At 49.4% G+C, this 19,805-nt stretch overlaps 2 protein-coding genes across 3 annotated transcripts; one reads left to right on the plus strand and one right to left on the minus strand.

The window, feature by feature from the left end:
* The first annotated feature begins 900 nt into the window (after positions 1-900).
* On the plus strand, positions 901-9,092 carry ZNF584 (zinc finger protein 584). The gene is given in 8 exon segments (XM_065919518.1): positions 901-1,544; positions 2,390-2,516; positions 6,627-6,965; positions 7,087-7,272; positions 7,377-7,880; positions 7,883-8,039; positions 8,041-8,105; positions 8,108-9,092. Coding segments are annotated over 8 exon segments (1,809 nt in total). The 5' UTR covers positions 901-1,526; the 3' UTR covers positions 8,521-9,092.
* Positions 9,093-10,654: 1,562 nt separating this feature from the next.
* On the minus strand, positions 10,655-19,662 carry ZNF132 (zinc finger protein 132). Of its 2 annotated transcripts, XM_065926975.1 has the most exons (5): positions 19,313-19,662; positions 17,436-17,516; positions 17,113-17,281; positions 10,960-14,113; positions 10,655-10,713 (listed from the first exon to the last, which is right to left on the minus strand). In XM_065926975.1, exons 1-4 carry the CDS (start codon positions 19,325-19,327, stop codon positions 12,189-12,191), a joined length of 2,190 nt encoding a protein of 729 aa, XP_065783047.1. In that variant the 5' UTR covers positions 19,328-19,662; the 3' UTR covers positions 10,655-10,713; positions 10,960-12,188. The 2 variants fall into 2 exon arrangements, with proteins under 2 accessions (XP_065783047.1, XP_065783048.1); XM_065926976.1 differs by lacking the exons at positions 10,655-10,713; positions 17,436-17,516 and having other exon boundaries at positions 11,033-14,113.
* Positions 19,663-19,805: the final 143 nt, after the last annotated feature.

The raw sequence follows: 19,805 nt of genomic DNA on the forward strand, positions 1-19,805 counted from the left end.
GCCCTGATGTCAGTTTTCAAAGGGGAATGGGGACTTCCCTGGCGGTCCAGTGGTTAAGACTGGGTGCTTCCACTGCAGGGGGTATCGGTATGATCCCTGGTCTGGGAACTAAAATTCCCGCATGCTATGTGGTGCAGCCAAAAAAAGGAAAAACAAGAGATTTGGACATCACACCAAAAAAGATACATAGATGGCAGAGAGAAGCAGATGAAAATATTCTGAACATCATACGCCATTATGGAATTTCAAATTTAAACAATATCACTGCATATCAGAGTGGCTAAAATCCAAAATACTGACAACCGGTACCAGAACTCTACTGCTGTCCAGAAAGCAAAATTATATAGCCCTCAGGAAGACAACTGGTAGTTTCTTATAAACTTAAATACACTCCTATTATGTGATCCATCTACCACACTCCGACGTATTTATACAAATGTATTGAAAATATGTCCACACAGACAGTGGGACAGGAATGTTTATAGCAAATTTATCCGTAATTGCTTATAACTGGAGCCAAACTGAGATGCTTTTCCATGATAAATGAATAAGGAAATTGGTACATTCATACAATGGAATGTTATTTAGCAATAAAAAGAACCACGCTCTGGAGCCACAAAAAGGCATGGAGGAATCTTAAATGTGTATTCCTAAGTGAAAAAGTCAGCTGAAAAAGGTATATACTGTATGATTCCAACTTTATGACATTTTAGGAAAGGTAAAACTAGAGAGAGTGAAGTAGTGGTTGCCAAGGACTCAGGGGAAGGGAAGGTGGGGTGAATAGATGGAATCGAGGAGATTTTTCATGCAGTAAAACTATTCTGTAGTATACTGTAATGACTGACGTGTATAAAAAATGTACAAATTCATATTTCTTACTTTAAAAGCAACAAAACCAGTATAATTATACTCTTTGGTCTGTAACAAACAAATAAATTTGCCAATAACGGAAAGGCAGGTGGGTGGGACAAATCCGTCCTCCGGCCGCGACCGGGTCCAAAAGCGGAAGTCCCAGGCCCGCCCCCACGCTCTCCCGGAAACGCCCCTCTCCTGGCTGTCGTTAGCTACATCGGTACAGACGCAGTTTGCGACGTCACTTACGCGACAGGTAGTTCGCGCGCGCCCCAAACGGGGTCACAGGTGACCCGGAAGTCGAGTTAATGAAGGCACAAGGGCAGAGGTTCCACCTGGAGGCGCTGGCGGGCCGGGGCTTCCGACGCTGCCGTCGGGTGTCCGTTTTGCCTCCGCTGGCGGTCTCTGCGTCACGGGGAGGGCAATGGGGCTGGGCTTCCGGCGTTGCCCCGCGTTGTGAGGCACGTTGAGGGCCGCGCTCTCACCGCAGAGACCGTCACCGCGCCTTTGCTCGCACCGTGACCCCGGCCATGACTCCCTTTTGCTGAGACTTGCTGTTGTCCCCCGAGAACCTCCCGAAGCGGCTCCTGGTCTTCATTCGGCCGGGGGCTCGGGCGGGCTGGCGGGTACGGATCTCAGCTGAGCCCGCTGAAACTCTCCGCCATCTGGTTCCGATGGCAAAGGAGGCGCAGGTGAGTGGGAGGTGCGCCCCAGGTTCTCAGCCCCACCCAGCAGGTCTGGACTTTGAATGGCCTATGAGAGGTGAGGAAGGCTGTGACAAGTGAAGGGACAGTCTGTGGAGAGACAGAGACGGAGGGACGGGGATCTGGGAGCTAAGTGTGTGGTGTGGTTCCCGGCGACAGAGGGTTGCAGGGTGAGGAGGTCCTCTGTGCAGAGCCGGGGGGTACCCTTGGCCGTGGGCCGCTGGAGGTGTGGCGGGGCGGGGGGCGATGCAGGAGGGACTTGAAGTTGCTCCCCGTGGTAGCACCCTGGAGACACCAGTGTGCGCAGTGGCATGCGAAAGTTGCCGGTGGGGTGGACTAGTGAGGTTGTGCTGAGGGTGTGGAGTTGTACCGTGCTGCGGTACAGAGTTATGTGCCTGTTGTGCAGGAGGGCAAAGTGGAGGGTACTCAGGCTTGAGAGAGAGAGATGGTACCGTGGGTTTTGTTGCTTCCGAATGGTGACCCCTGGGAGACAGGGAATTGACTGATAGGAAATAGGATGAACCTGTGTGCTTCAAGGCGTCCATCGATGGCAGCCTGTTGTTGTAGGCTGAATGCACAGTTTAATAGCAACAAGATGAGAGAGGCACCAATGGTATTGGGGACCCTGGGAATCCTCTGAGCTGGGGATCTTAGGAGGAGAGAGGTATGAGGGCTTGTGAGTGGTGGGGGCTCACAGGGAACCATGACGGCAGTGAGGGATGTGGCGGGACCTGAGGCACGGGTCAAAGGCGTGGGAGTGTTTCTCTGTCCGTATTTTGGTTGACTTTCTGCCCATTATTGACCCTAAGGCTCAGTGGAATTCATCATTACAGGGCCCGGTGAGCTTTGAGGATGTGGCTGTGTATTTCTCCCGGAAGGAGTGGGGTCTCCTTAATTGGACCCAGAGGAGCCTGTACCGTCATGTCATGCTGGAGAACTTTGCACTCATTGGCTCACTGGGTAAGTCACACTTTCCCCCAACAGGCTGACCACCTCTGCCTTTTCTCCGTGGGAAGTTCTGTTCAGCCTAAAGCCCACCGAGTCTGTGCGCCCTTCCCCGCCTCTCTGAGCAGCACTGTTGGCAGCTCTGACACCTGTTGCCCCACAGGCTCCTGGAGTAGGACTTGGGGGTCAGATGTTTACAGTTTGCCCAACAAATCCCAGCTCTGCCTCCTTCTGGCAGGGTGACTTTGCTGAAGCTTTGGCTGCTCTGTGCTCTGAGTTTTGCCTTCCTCCTCCAAAAGAAATTTTATAGGGCCCTCCCTGGGCCAGATGTCAGCCATGAATCGAAATCAGTAGATCAGTTTGGGCAGGATAGCCGCCTTTTTTTTGCTGCATTGAGTGGTTTGTGGGCATTTAGTTTCCCATCAGGGATTGAAGCCGTGCCCTTGGCAGGGAAAGCGTGGAGTCCTAACCACTGGACCTCCAGAAAATTCCAAGACTGCCATTTTTAATATCTTTCAATCCATAAACATGGATGTATTTCTGTTTATTTAGCTCCATATATATTTTTTTTTCATATATTAAAAAAAATAATTTTATGTATTTATTTATTTTGGGCTGTGCTGGGTCTTGGTTGCTGTGGGTGGGCTTTCTTTAGTTGCAGCAGTCGGGCTACTTTTCCTTGGCATGTGCAGGCTTATTGAGGTGGCTTCTCTTGTTGCAGAGCATGGGCTGTAGGGCACATGGGCTTCAGTAGTTGCAAGTAAGTTCAGTAATTTCAGCTCCCAGGCTCTAGAGCACAGGTTCAGTAGTTGTGGCTCAGGAGCTTAGTTGCCCCACAGGATGTGGGATCTTCCCGGACCAGAGATTGAACCCATGTCTCCTGCATTGGCAGATGGATTCTTTACCACTGAGCCACCATGGAAACCCACTAGTTCTAATGTTTTAAACAGTGTTTTCAATATACAAACCTAAATTTATTTCTAAGTATTTTATTCATTTTGATGCTCTTTTTTCCTCCCCTCTCCTTTTTATCTTTTTTTTTTCCACTTATTTTTATTAGTTGGAGGCTAATTACTTTACAATATTGTAATGGTTTTTGCCATACATTGACATGAATCAGCCATGGATTTACATGTGTTCCCCATCCTGATCCCCGCTCCTGCCTCCCTCCCCATATGATCCCTCTGGGTCTTCCCATTTTTTTAATCTTTTTTTAATGCTCTTTTAAGTGGAATTTTTTTTTCTTAATTTCATTTTAGATTATATATTGCTAGTGTATAGAAATGTAATTGATTTTTGTGTACAGATCTTGTACTCTGCAACCTTGCTAAACTCATTTATTAGTTCTAATAGTTCTTTCAGTGGATTGTTTGGTATTTTATATATATAATGTCAGAACATCTGTGAGTGATTTACTCACAGATGTTTACTTCTTCCTTTGCCTAACCAACTTGACTATTGGATATAAATTTTAAGAGTAGACATCTTTTCTTGTTCCAGTTCTGATAGGAAAAGCACTCATCAGTCTTTCACTAATAAGTATGATGTTAGCTATAAGTTTATTGCAGTGTCCTATTCAGGTGAGTAACTTCTCTTGTTGAGTGCATTTATTGTGAAAAGTTGTTAGGTTTTGGGCAGTGCTTTTCCATGTCTATTGAAATGATCATGTGATTTTTGTCCTTTATTAATGTGGTGTATTACAGTAATTGATTTTCTATATTCATAAGAGTTATCAGTGGTATAGTTTTCTTTTCTTGTATCTTACTTGGATTGAGTATGAGGATAATTTTGGCTTCAAAGGATGAATTGGGAAATGTTCCCTCGTCTTCTGTTTTATGAACAGTTTCTGAAATATTGGCGTTCTTATTTGTGTTAATATTAACCTGTGACACCATCTCGGCCTAGCTTTTCTTTTTTTCCCTGTGCGGAAGTATTTTTTTTAAGTCTATTCAGCTGTTCTATTTCTTCTTCAGTCAGTTTATCTCTGCTTTTTTTTTTTTTAATTGTCTTTTTCTACTTTTGGGTTGGCTTTTTTCTTTATGTTCTTTATGTTCTTTGAAGTATAAAGTTAGGATATTGGTTGAAGGTCTTTTTTTAAAAATTCATTTTATAGTTGAAGTGTAGTTGATTTACAGTGTTTCAGGGGTACAACAGAGTGATTCAGTTATACATATAGAGATCTTTTTTACTATGTGTGTCGTGCCATTATAAGAAACATGTATTTTGTCTTTGTTCCCAGTTCTTTGGCATGCAGCTCCTAAAACTTTTGGAATCTTGGGAGTGATGAGATGTTTCTGTATGCTGATGAACACTGACAGTTGCTGGGGACCCCTGGATAGTCTCAGAATAGGGGCTGGGGATCAAAATACCAGGGGATGACTGGAAGGTTGGATTTTCAGCCTCCCAGCCTCCTCCTCTCACTTCCCTACCCTGACATTTGTGGGGAGGGGGAGGGGCTGGAGTTTGGGCCAATCATCAATGGCCATTGATTCAATCAATCATGCCTATGTGACGAAACGTCCATAAAAACTCCAGAATGACCAGTTCAGAGGGCTTCTGGGTTAGTGGACACATCTGAGGTGCTAGGAGAACGGTGCCACCAAGGGCATGAATCTTTCTTACCGTCTGCATCCTCAGTCTCCACCCCTGGCATACCCTGCCCTTTTCATTTCTTCCACGGGCTGTTCCTGAGTTATAGCCTTTAAAATAAATTGGTAATAGTAAGTAAATTCTTTACCTGAGTTATCAGATCTGTTCTAGCAACTTATTGAACCTGAAGCGGAATCAATAATTGTGAGAATCTCAGATTTACAGCTACCAGAAGTATGGGAGGCAGGGGACTTCAATGGATGCCTGAGGTAGGGGCAGTCTTGTGAGACTGAGCCCGTAACCTGTGGGATCTGGTGCCTATTCTATGTATCTGGTGTCAGAATCGAATTGAATCCTTGAACACCCAATTGGAGAAATGGTATGGAAAATCCCCCATGGATTTGGTGTCAGAGGTGTTGTGAATAAGGCAGCTCAATTTTTGTTGCTATAATTTTCCTTCTAAGCAAGACTTTCCCCATAACTTTTGGTATGTTATGTTCTCTTTCATTTATCTCAAAGTGTTTTATAATTTTCCTTGTGGTTATTTAGGAGTACTTTAATTTTCATAAATTTGTGAGTTTTCTAGATTCACAGACATGGAGAACTGACTTTTGGTTGCCAGGGGATGGGGCAAGGAGCAGGAGAGGGGTGGATTGGAGTTTGTAACTAGCAGATGCAGATTATTATATATAGAATGGATAAACAACAAAGTCCTATTATATAGCACAGGGAAGTATATTCATATTTTGTAATTAAACCATGTAGAAAGAAGTCTAAAATATTTGTGAATTTCCCCAAATTTTTTCTGTTGTTGCTTTCTACTCTGAAGTCTACTGGTTTGTTTTATGTCCTAGCAAATGGCCTCTTTTGGAGAATGTTCCATGTGCATGTCAAAATGGAGGAGAATATGTATTCTGTTATTGTTAAGTAGCATGTTCTATAGATGTCTTAGAGGTCTAGTTGATTTTTAGCTTTATTCAAGTGTTACATCCTTCTTCATTTTCTGCCTAGTGGTCCTATCCATTTATGAAAGTTAGAAATTGAAGTCTCTAAATATTATTGTCTTAATTCTTTCTTTAATTATTGTCAATTTTGCCTCATAGGGGGTTCTTTTCTAGAAAACTGTGGTAAAACAAACCATGATATTTACCTTCTTAACACATTTTTAAATGTACAGAAGAGGGTCCAACAAGGAGCTGCTGTACAGGACAGGGAGCTATGTTCAGTGTCTTCTAATAACCTATAATGGAGAATAATCTGAAAAAGGTACACACACACACATACATAACTGAATCACTTTGCTGTACACCAGAAACCAATACAGTACTGTAAGTCAACTATATTTCAATTTTAAAAAATTAATAAAAAATAAATGACATTCAATTGCCTCTGACAATTTTTTAAAAAAATGTAGAGTCCCATGTTCTAATACTTGATTTCCTTCATGGTTGCCATGGTGACACAAGCTTCCTCTGTTTTTGTAGGGTGGGTCAGTCTTGATTTGGGCTGGCATCTTATTACTGTTCTCCCTCTTAGACTTTGCACCTTCAAAGTCCCCCAAGGTTGCCCAAATGGAGGGTGAGGAAGAGGCCTGGGTGCCCGACATGGTGGACAGTGTGGTCAGCCGAGCAGAGGCCAGGAAGGGTCCCAGACTCAGTGACTGGGGCCAGGGGAGGCCTTGGTTTCAGGGATGGGTATCTGTGTGCACTGGCATTTGGGTGCTGGGGCCAGTGACCACAGCTTACTCCCACCTTGCCCCTCTTCGGGACTCACCATGTGGTCCTGCAGTCTCTGCTGAGGCTCTGGATGACCCGCCTCTCTGGCCTCTGTCTTGTCATTCCCTCTTCTCTGTGCCACTGCAGAGCTGTCCACTGTGACCTGCTCTGCGTGTGACTTGAGATGCACACATCCTTCAGTAATCCATGAACACCGGCTGCTCTGTCAGTCATCTTTTCACTGGGGGAGACATCCTCTCCACAGAGCTTGCTGCCGTCAGCATCACTGGCCCAGCTGGAGCCCTCTGCAGAGCAGGACTTGAGGACCATGAGCCCCTCCCTGCAGTGCTCCCGTCTGTTTCCTCCTCCCTGTTGCGGTTTCCCTGCTCTGGGGTCGGGCCCCGTTCCCCTGGGCCAGCCCCTCCTCATCCGAACCTCTCCCTGCAAGTCTGAGGGCACCTCCGTGGGTGTGTGCCACAGGCGCCGGTGCTGAAGGTGCCTCCTCCCTGCAGGCACGCTCTCAGTGCCCGCCTCTTCTGTCCCAGGTTGTCTGTGTGGACTGCAGGATGAGGACGCCCCTCGCGAGCTCGGAGAGAGCTGCCGAGTCCGCCTGCCAGAGAAGCCCTCTCTGTGTGGGATGTCTGGACGGGCCTTCCCTGCCGCCTCAGGCTTCCTCCAGCCCCAGGCTGCCCGCAGAGAGGGGGCGCCCGCGGGAGCCCCGAGTGCAGCAAGGCCTGCGCACCCGGCTCTGCTCGCCAGCGGCAGCAGGGTGGCCACGCGGTGCAGACGCCCTTCCGGTGCAGTGACTGTGGGCAGGCCTTCCTCCAGGCCTTCGCGCTCCTCGACCACCTCGTCGCTCACGCCAGAGAGCGGCCCTTCCGGGGCCCAGCAGGTGGAAGCAGCCCGACGGAGAAGCCAACCCTGGGTCCTCGCCGGAACGCTCACCCTGGAGGGACGGCCCACGTGTGCAGGGAGTGTGGCAGGGCCTTCAGTTACCCGTCTAGACGGAGGAAGCACCGGAAGGTTCACACTGGCATCAAGCCTTTCACGTGTGCCGAGCGCGGGAAGGCCTTCAGCCCAAGGACGCGCTTGTCCTGCACCAGCGCTTCCGCACCGGGGAGCGGCCTTGCGAGCGCCCCGAGTGCGGGAGGGCCCTCAGCGTGCTGTGCACCCTCATCCGGCTCCGGAGGGTGCACATCGGGGACAGGCCGTGCGCGTGCCGGCAGTGCGGGGAGCTTCAGACGCAGCCGCAGCGTCGTCCTGCACCAGCGGGTGCGCGCGGGGGACAGGCCGCACGGCGCGGCGAGTGCGGGAAGGCCTGCGCGGCCCGGCCGGGGCTGCACCGGCACCGGAAGGCCCACACCGGCGAGCGCCCCGACGGCTGTGGCCTGTGCGGGAAGACGCTCACCACCCGCTCCTACCGCGACCGCCGCCAGCGCTTCCGCGCCGGGGAGCGGGCCCACGAGTGCCCCGAGTGCGGTCGCGCCTCCAGCACAGGAAGGTTCACGCTGCGGGAAGGCTGTAGGGGGCGGGCGGGCAGGCAGGCAGGCAGCCATCGGCCGCGGCTGGCGCCTGCTCAAGTTCTCAGTCCAAAAGGGAGGCTGGGAAGAGGGGCCGTTTGCCAGCGGAGCCCGGCGCCCTCACCAACGGGCAGGCGCGCCGCGCTCCGGCCTGGCCAGCTGCTGGCAGTGTTGGGCCATTGCCAGTTCCTGTGACAGAAGCCGTCCTCCCACCGCTCTGGGCCGGCAGCTCCCGTGGGGTGCATCAGTGACCCTGTGTGCTCCGGGAAGCTGCCCTCTCCTCCATAAGGGACAGTCACGGGCGCTGGATTCCATACGCGGCCTTATTCCCTCCCCGCAGGCGGTTCAGGTGCGGACATGACCTAGCTCTGGCCGACGGGAGCTAAGCAGTGTCTGCAGGGGCTTCCAAGGAAGCTTGGCCATCTGTATGGGCTCTGTGGACGCCACTTCGGGTCCCTGTCCTGAATGTATCCAGCCCTGAGACTGTCTCAAGCAGCTCTGGAATGTCGAATAAAAACCTTTTGTGTACACCACCCTTAATCTTTGGGCTCTGATCTCTGTGTGTGGAAGGACTGACAACCAACCTGGGCTCATGAATAGAGGGCATGGTGTCTCTGGAGGTCCCTGACTGTCATCCACCTCAGCGGGGACAGCAGGATGGCAGAGGCCAGCTCCAGTCAAGGTTGGCCAAGTTTGCACTGGAGCTTCAGACCTCCGGGGAAAGACTGAAGGGCTCTGTGGGTGGATCTCTGGCCTGGATGTCAGGTCTACCTCTGGGCCCAAAGCTTGCCTGAAGAATGGAGTGGTGGGGAGAAGTTCCCTGTGTGACTGGGGACAGGCACCAGCTGGGCTCCTTGTTTCTGGGGTAAGTTCTGCAACCTCCAGCGCTGGCCAGAAGCTGCTTCTAGAATCAGCTCAGAAGCCGAGCTCTCTGAAACCGAGAACGTGGAGGTAAGTTTGAGAGTGGCTATATGTCCTGCAGGGGCTGCTGGGCAGAGTGAGTGGGCACAGGAGCACGGAGAGGAGTCCTGTGGAGGGGGGGCCTGGCACACATGAGGCTTGAGCTGATTCTAAAGAGGAATCCATGGATGTGCCAGGAGCATAGTTTCAGGGGGTGAGGCGGGCAGTTTCTCAGGAATTTCAAGCCTGTTCCCGGTGTCCAAGGTCGCTGTCAGCAAATAGCCTACAGGTTCCTTGGATCCTCAGAGCCTTTCTGGGCATGTTTACCTCCTGGCCGTCACCCTGGGGCTAAGAGAAGATCCTGTCATACTGGGATGCAGCTTTTGTGACCTGGTTGGGATTCCTGGTGTGTCTGCACACCACAGCCTTGACTTTTTGCTGTTGCTGTCACAACAATAACAGGGAAGGAAGTTATTGATTCACATATAGATCCAGATCTGCCGGTTGTGGGCCTTTTGATTTTCAAATGTTGGAAACTACTCTTTTGCAAGGTAAATGTCAGTTCAGCGAAACTTATGTGGTTGTCACTGTGTCCCTGGTCTATAAACGGTGCTTCACGTCAAGAAGAAAAGGTTAGCGGAGGCGTGTTTGGGGAGAGCCAACCCCAGACTGGAGGCTTTGGGCTGAGTGGTGCTCAGCCAGGACCATGTGTCGGGGTTGGAACCCGCTGCTGCTGCCCTTAGCTTCAGCAGTTCCCCTCAGCCACCCCGCTGGCTGGAGGGGCGGCAGCCGCGGGCACAGGGAGCTCTCCGCCAGTCTGCTCAGCGCCTCCAGTGTCGTGAGGCACACGCCACCCAGGCCTGCTGGGGCCCTTGTGTGTGTCATCCCTGTGTGTGATCACCTGTCTGCCTTCAGCGTGGAGGTGTGTATGGAGCAGAGTCAACGTCTGGCAGAGCCCAGCAGGGCCCAGATGTCCAGGCAAGTGGGGGTTAGGGCACCGACCAGAGTCCTCACCCTCCCCACGGCCTGCTCCTCCCCATGGTCCCCCCATGGGTCATCCCTGCCTGGTGCCTCTGCACTGCCGCTCCTGGCTGAAAAGGCTCCTGGAGTCCCCTCCTCAGATTCTCCTGCCAGCCCAGAAGCGGGCAGTAGCGGCATCACTGTCACTCCCACCTGCGCTCCGTTCCTCTCAGAGCTGCGGCCGCTCTGCAGTGACCGTGTCCTTTAGCCCCTTTGCATGTTAAACCTTTGTACTGCACATCAGATGGAGATGAAACTCATCTACCGCGGAGCTCAGGCAAAAGCCTGGTGCCCAGTAGGACCCGGGGGATGTCTGGTGGCCCTGAGGGATGGTACACAGCCCTGCCGGAGCTGACCCTCGGGAGGGAGAAGGTAGGAGACCTCAGGGAAAGAGTGGTGCTTACCCCGTCCAGCTGCTGAGCCCTGGAGACTTCACTCCCCTGGCAGGATGAAATCCACAGGCCCCTCCTGCGTGAAACTGCCATTGTAGTAGGGTGGTGTAGACCGAGCTGTGTCCCTCCCACGATACCTAGGTTAAAGCCTAACCCACTCAGTGTTCTGTATTTGGTGGGGCCTTTGGGAGGTTGATGAGGTCTTGAGGGAGGAACCCTTGTGACTGGGATTAGTGGTCTCATAAGAGAGGCCCCCAAGGACCCCCTCTCCTTCACTGTGAGTACACAGAGGATGGCTGTCAACCAGGAAGCAGATCCTCACCTGACACCAAATATCCTGGCACCGTGATCTTGGATTTTCCAGTCTCCAGGACTGTGAGAAATTTCTGTCATTTTAAAGCCTTCCGGTTTATATTTGTTTGATCGGTTGGAATGGACTAAGACATGGGAGACAGACATCCCTCAAGAAAGCACACGACTGGCAGCTGTGAGCAGGGCTGAGAAGGGCCCTTTAGAGCGTCAGTGAGCCCCTCCTGGTGCCCTCGTCTCAGGACCCCCGAGTCTGTCATGTCTTTCTCCTGGGGGCTCACGCGACCCTACAGTTGGCTTTTACCTTTCAGTGAAGAAAAACTTCGTGGCCTGGAGTCACGTCTGCTTCTTTTGTTGGAACTTTAAAAAACCTGGCATTTAATGATTCTTCTACAATCCGTAAGGCTTAGTAATATTTCACCAGTATACATGGACACACACACCTATACACACACACACACACAATTTCTCCCTTGGTACAGTTTTAGGTGTATCCCACATATTTTGATATGCTGTTTTCATTTTCATTCCAAGTACTTTCAAATTTTTCTTTTGATTTCATCTTTGACCATGGATTATTTATAAGTGTGATATTCAGTTTCTGAATGAGGGTCTCCCACACATCATTCTGTTCTTGATTTCTTACTGAATTCTGTTATAGTCAAGGTCCATACCATGTATTATTTCTTTTCCCTTTATCAGGCCTTCCTTTATGGCCCAGAATATGCTCCATTTTGGTAAATGTTCTACGTGCATGTGAAAAGAATGTCTATTCTGTCCTCTTGGACAGGAAGTTCTATAAATATTGATTAGGTCAAGCTGGTTGAAAGTGTTGTCTTCCATGCCTTTACTGATTATCTGGGAGGGTGTGAACATCCCAAAGTATAATTGTGAATTTGTCTCTTTCTCCTTGCAGTTCCATCAGTTTTTGCTTCATGTACCCTGAAGCACTGTTGGGTACATTAATGTGTAGGACTGTCATGTGTCTTTATCAATGAATCTCTCAACCAGCATGGGTCAGTTCATTCCCTGACTCTCTCAGGGGCAACAGGCAGCTAGAAAGAGGTTTATGCTCCAGAGGGGAGACAGCGCTGTGTAGGTTCCTAGGCTATTCAGAAAGGGGAGGGTAGCTTCTGAAGGTATTTCCACATCAGTGACACATTACGGAATTTCTCTGTAGTCTGCTGCCTGAAGTATGATGTGGCTGAAGATCTCCCAAAGACCATCTCCATGAGGCTCCACTCAGCTGTGGATCCTTCTATGCTGTGCAAGGTTGCAGAGGCGGCTGAAGATTTTCCCACAGTGGCCACACTCATAAGTCCTTTCTCTGGTGTGAACTATTTGGTGTCGAACAAGTGTGGATCTTTCACTAAAGGCTTTCCCACACTGGCTGCATTCGTAGGGCCTTTCCTGTGTGTGCACTCTCTGGTGACGAATGAGGTGAGAGTTACTGCTGAAGGCTCTCCCACATGCACTGCACTCGTAAGGCCTTTCCCCAGTGTGAACTCTCCAGTGATAGATGAGGCTGGACTTACGGCTAAAGAACTTGCCACATTTAGTGCACTCATAAGGCCTCTCCCCAGTGTGAACTTTCTGATGCTTCGTAAGAATGGACTTTTGGCTAAAGAACTTCCCACATTCATTACACTCGTAAGGCCTTTCTCTGGTGTGAACTCTCCAGTGCTCAATGAGGCTGGAACTGTGAGCGAAGGCTTTCCCACATTCGCTGCACTCGTAAGGCTTTTCCCCAGTGTGAGTTCTCCAGTGCTGGACCAGGCTGGAGTTGCGGCTGAAGGCTCTTCTGCACTCACTGCACCTGTAAGGCCTCTGTCCCGTGTGCACTTTCTGGTGCTGAATGAGGGTGGAGCTGTTGCTGAAGGTCTTCCCACATTCACCACACGCAAAAGGCCGTTCTCCGGTGTGGACCTTCTGATGGCGAAGGAGGTGAGAGCTCTGGCTAAAGTCTCTCCCACACTCACTGCATCCGAAAGGCCGTTCTCCGGTGTGAACCTTCTGGTGCTGAGCAAGGTTGGAGTTGTTGTTAAAAGCTCTCCCACACTCACTGCACTCAAACGGTCTTTCTCCAGTGTGAACTCTCCAGTGCTGCATGAGCGCAGAGCTGCGACTGAAGGCTTTACCACACTGACTGCACTCATAAGGTTTTATGTGGGTGTGGACTTTCTGGTGCCGAAGGAAATTGGAGCTTTGGCTGAAGGCTCTTCCACATTTGCTGCACTTGAAAGGCCTTTCTCCTGTGTGAACTTTCTCATGCCGAGCGAGGTGTGACCTGTTATTGAAGGCTTTCCCACATTCACTGCATTCATAAGGCCTTTCTCCTGTGTGGATTCTCTGGTGATGAATGAGGGTGAGTTTGTGGCTGAAAGTCTTCCCACAGTCGCTGCACGCATAATCTTTAACTCCTGTGTGGAATTTCTGATGCTTCCTCAGTTTATATGGGTGACTGAAAGCCTTGCCACACTCTTTGCATATATGAGATGTTTCTCCAGTAGGAAACCACTGGTCACTAACAAGGGCTGATTTCTCCTCTAAGGAATTTTCAACTCCTGGGCATCTAAATGGTGTCTCTTCAGAGTGAGCGCTCAGGTGGCTGAAGAGGACGTCAGTCTTCTGGGAGGCTTCCCCGCTGTCACTGCCGTTGACAGGCTTGGGTGAGGGCTGGACCTCTGGGGGCCGCGCAGAGCCCAAAGGCCGCAGTGAGGCCTCCCGGCCTGCTGCGCCGCTCTGCAGCTCCCCACTGCCACTCTCGCTTGGGGGGTGGAGGCGGCCACGGCTGCCGGGGGCATCCTGGCCACCTAGCCCACAGGTCACGGGCTTCTCTGACACAGAGCCTGCTGAGCTCTTCACAAGCAAGTCCCTGTCTCTGTTCCAGTGGAAGGGCTTTTCTCCACTGTACTCCTGATGCTGGTGAAGATCTGCACCAAACCAGAACTTTCCTCCAAATGCTAAACACGTGCAGGGAGTCTCCCCAGTATGTCTTTGATGGTTGTCCAGCTGCAAAATGTTTTTCAAGAGTGGCTCACACGTGTCACAGCTGTCAGCCTTCTGCATGGAAGGAGGTACACTGGGAGTCCTGACCTGTGCCACCACTTCTCCAGAAGCATTCTTCTCAGAAGGCAACTCCTCACCTTCTACCACAGGCCAAGAGCCTGAAAGCCGAGAAATTTCTGGTTAACGTTGAGCGTTCCACTTAGTGAAAAGGGTGACTTCCTTAGAAATGTGTCACTGACACATACAGGAATGGGCCAAGGGGTTGCCGATAGGCCAGGTGGGGCAGAGTTAGAGTGAAAGGCTCACTGGCAAGGACAGGGCCCTCACCAGAGGCAAGAACTCAGAGGCAAAGGACCTGAAAAGACATTTTTCAAAAATAGATATATATACACAAATGGCCAAAAAGTAAATGAAAAGAAGCTCAACATCATTAGTCATTGTGTGTACTCTGCGTGTGCTCACTCGTGTCCGACTCTTTGCAACCTCATGCACTATAGCCTGTCAGGCTGCTCTGTCCATGGAATTTTCCAGGCAAAAATACTGGAGTGGGTTGGCATTTCCTACTCCAGAGGATCTTCCTGAATCAGGGATCGAACCCACATCTCTTCCATCTCCTGCACTGGCAGGCAGATTCTTTACCACTGCACCACCGGGGAAGCCCATTAGTCTTTACAAAAATGCAAGCTCAAACCACAAGGATATACCACTTTAAACTTACCAGGATAGCGTTAAGAAAAAAAGATAGTAACAAGTTTTTGATGAGGAAGTAGAGAAACTGAAACACTCATAAACTGCAGTGGGAATGTAAAATGGTACTGCCAGTTGGAAACAGTTTGGGAATTTCATTGCTATGTATTTACTGAAGAGAAATGACATATATCTACACAAAAACTTGTACATGAACATTTGTAACAGCCATGATTTTTTAACAGTCAAAAAGTGGAAAAAAGCCAAATGTCCATCAGCTGATGAATGGATAAACAAAACTGGTATATCTATACGCTGGAATATTTTTCAGCCATAAAAATGAAAGAAGTATTATTGATATATTCTGTAACATGGATGAACCTCAACAACATTATGTCAAGTAAAAGCCAGTCACAGGAAACACATATTGTATAATTCCATTTGTATAAAATATCTATTAATAGGATAAGCAAATTTGTATAGTCAGATTAGTGGTTGCCTAGGACTCAGGACAGGATGAGAGAGGATAAAGAGTGACTGCTAAGGGTACAGAGTTTTTCCTTAGGTAATGAAAATGTTCTAAAATTAAAGTATGGTGACATTAATTTATTGAAAAAGTGAAAGTGAAGTCGCTCAGTTGTGTCTGACTCTTTGTGACCCCACTGACTGTAGCCTACCAGGCTCCTCCATCCATGGGATTTTCCAGGCAAGAATACCGGAGTGGGTTGCTATTTCCTTCTCCAGGAGATCTTCCCGACCCAGGTAACGAACCCGGGTTTCCCGCATTGTAGGCAGACGCTTTACTGTCTGAGCCACCAGGGAAGTCCATTTGTTTATTATCCTTAATTTAAAAAAATTTTATTGTTAAGTTCTGCCATAAAGCAAACTGCCTCAGTTATACATATGTTCTTTCTCATATTCTTTCCTATTATAGTTTGCTGTGCTATACAGTAGGACCTAATGATTATCCATTCTATATATAATAGTTTGCATTTCCTAATTCCAATCCATCCCTCTCCCAACCCCCACCGTTGGCAACCACAAGTCTGTTCTCTATATCTGTTTGAAACTTTTTCTGCTTTACAGATATGTTCCTTTGTGTTGTATTTTAGATTCCACACATAAGAGATATCACATGGTACTTATCTTTTCTCCTTATGACTTACTTCACTTAGTATGATAATCTCTAGGTTCACCCACGTTACAGCAAGTGGCATTATTTTTTTATGGCTGAGTAGTATTCCATTGTATACATACACCACATCATCTTTTCCATTCATCTGTCGATAGAATTTATGTTGCTTCCATGTCCCGGCTATTGTAAATAGTGCTACAATGAACACTGGAGTAAACTTATCCTTTCGAATTGCTGTTTTTTCTGCAGATATATGCCCAGGAGTGAGATTGCTAGGTCATATGGCAACTCTATTTTTCATTTTTCCAAGAACCTCCATACTGTTTTCCATAGTGGCTGCACCAATTTACATTCCCATCAACAGTGTAGGAGAGTTCCTTTTCCCACACGCTCTCTAGCATTTGTTATTTGTAGACTTTTTAATGATGGCTATTCTGACTGGTGTGAGGTGATACTTCATTAGTTTTCATTTGAATTTCTCTAATAATAAGCAGTGTTGAGCATCTTTTTACATGCTTTTTGGCCATCTGTATGTCTTCTTTGGAGATATGTCTATTTAGGTCTTCTGCCCATTTTTCAATGGGGTTATTTTCTTGTTATTGAGTTGTATGAGCTGTTTGTATATTTTGGAAATTAAAACCCTTGACAATCATATCATTTACAAATATTTTCTCCCAGTTTCTAGGTTGTATTTTCATTTTGTTTATGGTTTCCTTTGCTGTGCAAAAACTTGTAAGTTTTATTAAGTTCCACTTGTTTGTTTTTATTTCTATTGCTGTGGGAGACTGACTTGAGAAAACACTGGTATGATTTATATCAAAGAATATTTTGCCTATGTTCTCTTCAAGGAGCTTTATGGAGTATGGTGATATTTATACACTGGAAACATGAAAACCCACTAAACGATATACTTTAAAAGGGTGAACGTTAAAATTGATTTTTGTAAAAAAAAGTAAATAAAAGGGTGAACGTTATGATATATATCAGTAAAGCCATTAAAAAAATGTCTCTAGGGGAAGGGGCAAAACCTCTGCATGGCCCCACACTAGATCAGCCAGCCAGGCACTGGTAAAGTTGAGCAGAACCCTTCAGGCAGACCAGAATGCCTGATCCCCAACCTCATGCTAATAGCATCCCCAACCTAATAGCTGTTAGGACTCCTCATGAGGCTGCTCAGGGAGAAATGGGGGTGCACACAGCCCAGGCCAAGCACTCACAGCAGCTACAACAGGAAACCTGGGCAAGAAGCAGTGTCCCTTGGTCCAGCTTGGGGCTGGGGAGAAAACAAAAGGCAGATGCTGGCCCCTAGGCCAGGGCAGGGCATGAGGGCCTTACCAAGTGAGGTCACGAGCTCCAAGGTCTCCAGCATCACGGTGTGGTACAGCTGCCTCTGGGCCTCATCGAGGAGCTCCCACTCCTCCCTGGAGAAGTGCATGGCCACCTCCTCGAAGGCCACCAGGCTCCCCCATGAGGAGACAGCAAGGCCAGGGGGCCAGTAGGTGGGCTGGAAAACAAACAAAATAGTCCAGTGGGCACATTCAGGCCCTTGATGTGCGACTCAGAGTTCTGCCACGTGTCCCACCGGCATCTCCTCTCCTCATGACCCCCATCCATCCTCCCTCCACCCGCTTGCAGCTCACCCCCTCGCAGGCCCTCACCTCCGAGAAGACCACAGGTGCTGGCCCCACTGGAGCCCTGCTCTCCTCACATTCCCACTGGCCACTGTTTTCAGACCAATCCTAACGAGAGAGACAAAAGGAAGGTGTGTAGATGGATGCTGTTTGAGCTCTAAGTTGTCACATGACACCCCTCTCCCTACTAACCAACTTCCCTGTATCCTTCAGGTCACACCTCCCAAATGTAAGAAAATCTGGGCTCTCTCTTTTTTCTTAAGCCTCTGTATCAGGGCTTATTCCCTTACCATGTACACATCAATCCTCATACCTCTACTTCCCACATCTCACAGTACCATCGCCCCTCTCCCTGGCCACACCACAGGCATGTTCCTCTGTACTCATTTACCACTATGCACTTAGCTTGCCAACAGAGGCAAGCAGGAGCCGATGCTGACCTTGGACTGTCCTTGACTGCAAAAACTTCCACTAACAGAGAGAGCCATCACCTCTCTAGATAAAGCCTCCCTTCTTGGCTCTGTTGCTCCAACCTTGCACCCCAGAACCAGGAGTAATAATCTCAAACACCCTTTTCTCTTCCAGCTCTAACGTCATGCATGTTGTCCTTTCACAAGTCATAGCAGTCCTTGCCCGTCCTAATACACAAATCCCTGACTTGCTTGTCCCGACTCTTGGCGTGGCAACTCTTAGCTTGGACTGAGCCTTTTTGTTCCTGATATTCCAGCAGCCTAACAAACCCCCATGGACGTAAGGAGGATGGCCACAAAACCCTGTGAGCTGTAGAAACGTAAAACAATCTAAACTCAGGCCCCACTGTCATCCTACCTTACTTACTTCTGTGCTTTTTCTTTTCCTTTTTTTTTTTTTGTATTTACTTATTTGGCTGTTCTTGTCTTAGTTGCATCATGCGGTATTTTAGTTGTGGCAGGTGGAATCTAGTTCCCTGACCAGGGACTGAACCCAGGTCCCCTGCATTGAAAGCATGGAGTCTTGGCCACTGGACCACCAAGGAAGACCCTGTGCTTCATTTTTTCATCCCAGGTCTACACTCTATTCAGAGGCTTGTTCATCATCCTGAACCCAGCTCATAGCTGCAGACAGTGCGCAAGCACAGGCCTCCACCTGGCGGACATCTCTAGTCTTAAGCTGGCATGAAATACACTTGACATCTCAATTTGGCAGTCTCAGTGACATTCCAAATATGATATGGCCAAAATACAGTTATTTTCCCTCTGAAATCTACTCCTCGAACCATCTTCCAAATCCGAAAAAATATTCAGGGTCAACCATATCTCCTTGCCACACATCAGGAAATCTAGTCCACCCTAAAAATTACATCCAGGAGCCAACCGCTTCTACCTTACAGGTACTTCCCTGCTCTAGCCACCAAAACCACACACCGGGACTACTGCAGTCACCTCCTCCACGATCTTCGGGCCTCCAGCCTCACCCCACCTTCCAGTCTCTTCACCCAGCATCCACAGGCTTGTTAAGATCTGATTCAGATCACCTCCTCCTCTGTTCTAAACTTCCTGTGACCCGCACCACACTGAGAATAGAGGCCCAGCACCCCAGCCTCCCTTTCCGGGTCTGTCTCCAGTTCCCTTGCTCTCTATTTCCACTAGAAGAAATGGAGATCTGTCGTTTCCCTCAACACTGTCACTTTATGCCCACCTCCAAGCAATTGGCACATGCTGGTCCCTGTGTCACGGGTACCTTTCCAGATCTTATGCCATGTGATCAGCTCCACATAACCCCTAGGCCAGGGGAAAGTGACTCTCAAGGGCCCAGACTCATATGCAGGCCGAGTTCGGGACGCCACCACTCCCTAACAGACCCCAGGGTCACAAGGGCGGGGATCTCAGCAGGTGAAGACCTGTGTCCTCTCACCTGCCACTCACCTGCCCCGGGTCCATCAGCGACTCTGCAGGGCTGGGCGGGGCCGTGTCAGGCGGCGGCCGGGACGACCCGGCGGGCTCACCCAAACCCCCGCACACACACTGGGTGGGGTGACGCAGGGTGATGGTCGCACTCAGGGCTTCGACCGTCCCCAGGATGCTGCCTCCCCGGAACTTGGGACGAAGGCGGGGAGCGGAGAAACCGAGGCTTAGGAAGGAGGGGCGGTGAGCCAAGGGTAGAAGGGAGTGCCAAGGTGCGAAGAGGGTCCCAGAAAGTCCTCCTGGGAGCCTTCGCCTCACGTTCCAGGGTGTGTCTGCCGCATCCCCACCAGGCACAAAACTAAGACAGCAATGGCGACGCCGGAAGTCCCGCCCCACCCTCTGAGGCCAGGCGAAAACGCCCGAATCCTGACCCTCACTGGCTCCAGACTCGTGGACGTCTATGACGCTTTTCCCTGAGCCTATCGCTGTGACGCCGAGTCGTTGCCTAGGTGAT

Source organism: Muntiacus reevesi, chromosome 2 (assembly GCF_963930625.1).
Source record: "Muntiacus reevesi chromosome 2, mMunRee1.1, whole genome shotgun sequence".
Taxonomy (NCBI): Eukaryota; Metazoa; Chordata; class Mammalia; order Artiodactyla; family Cervidae; genus Muntiacus; species Muntiacus reevesi.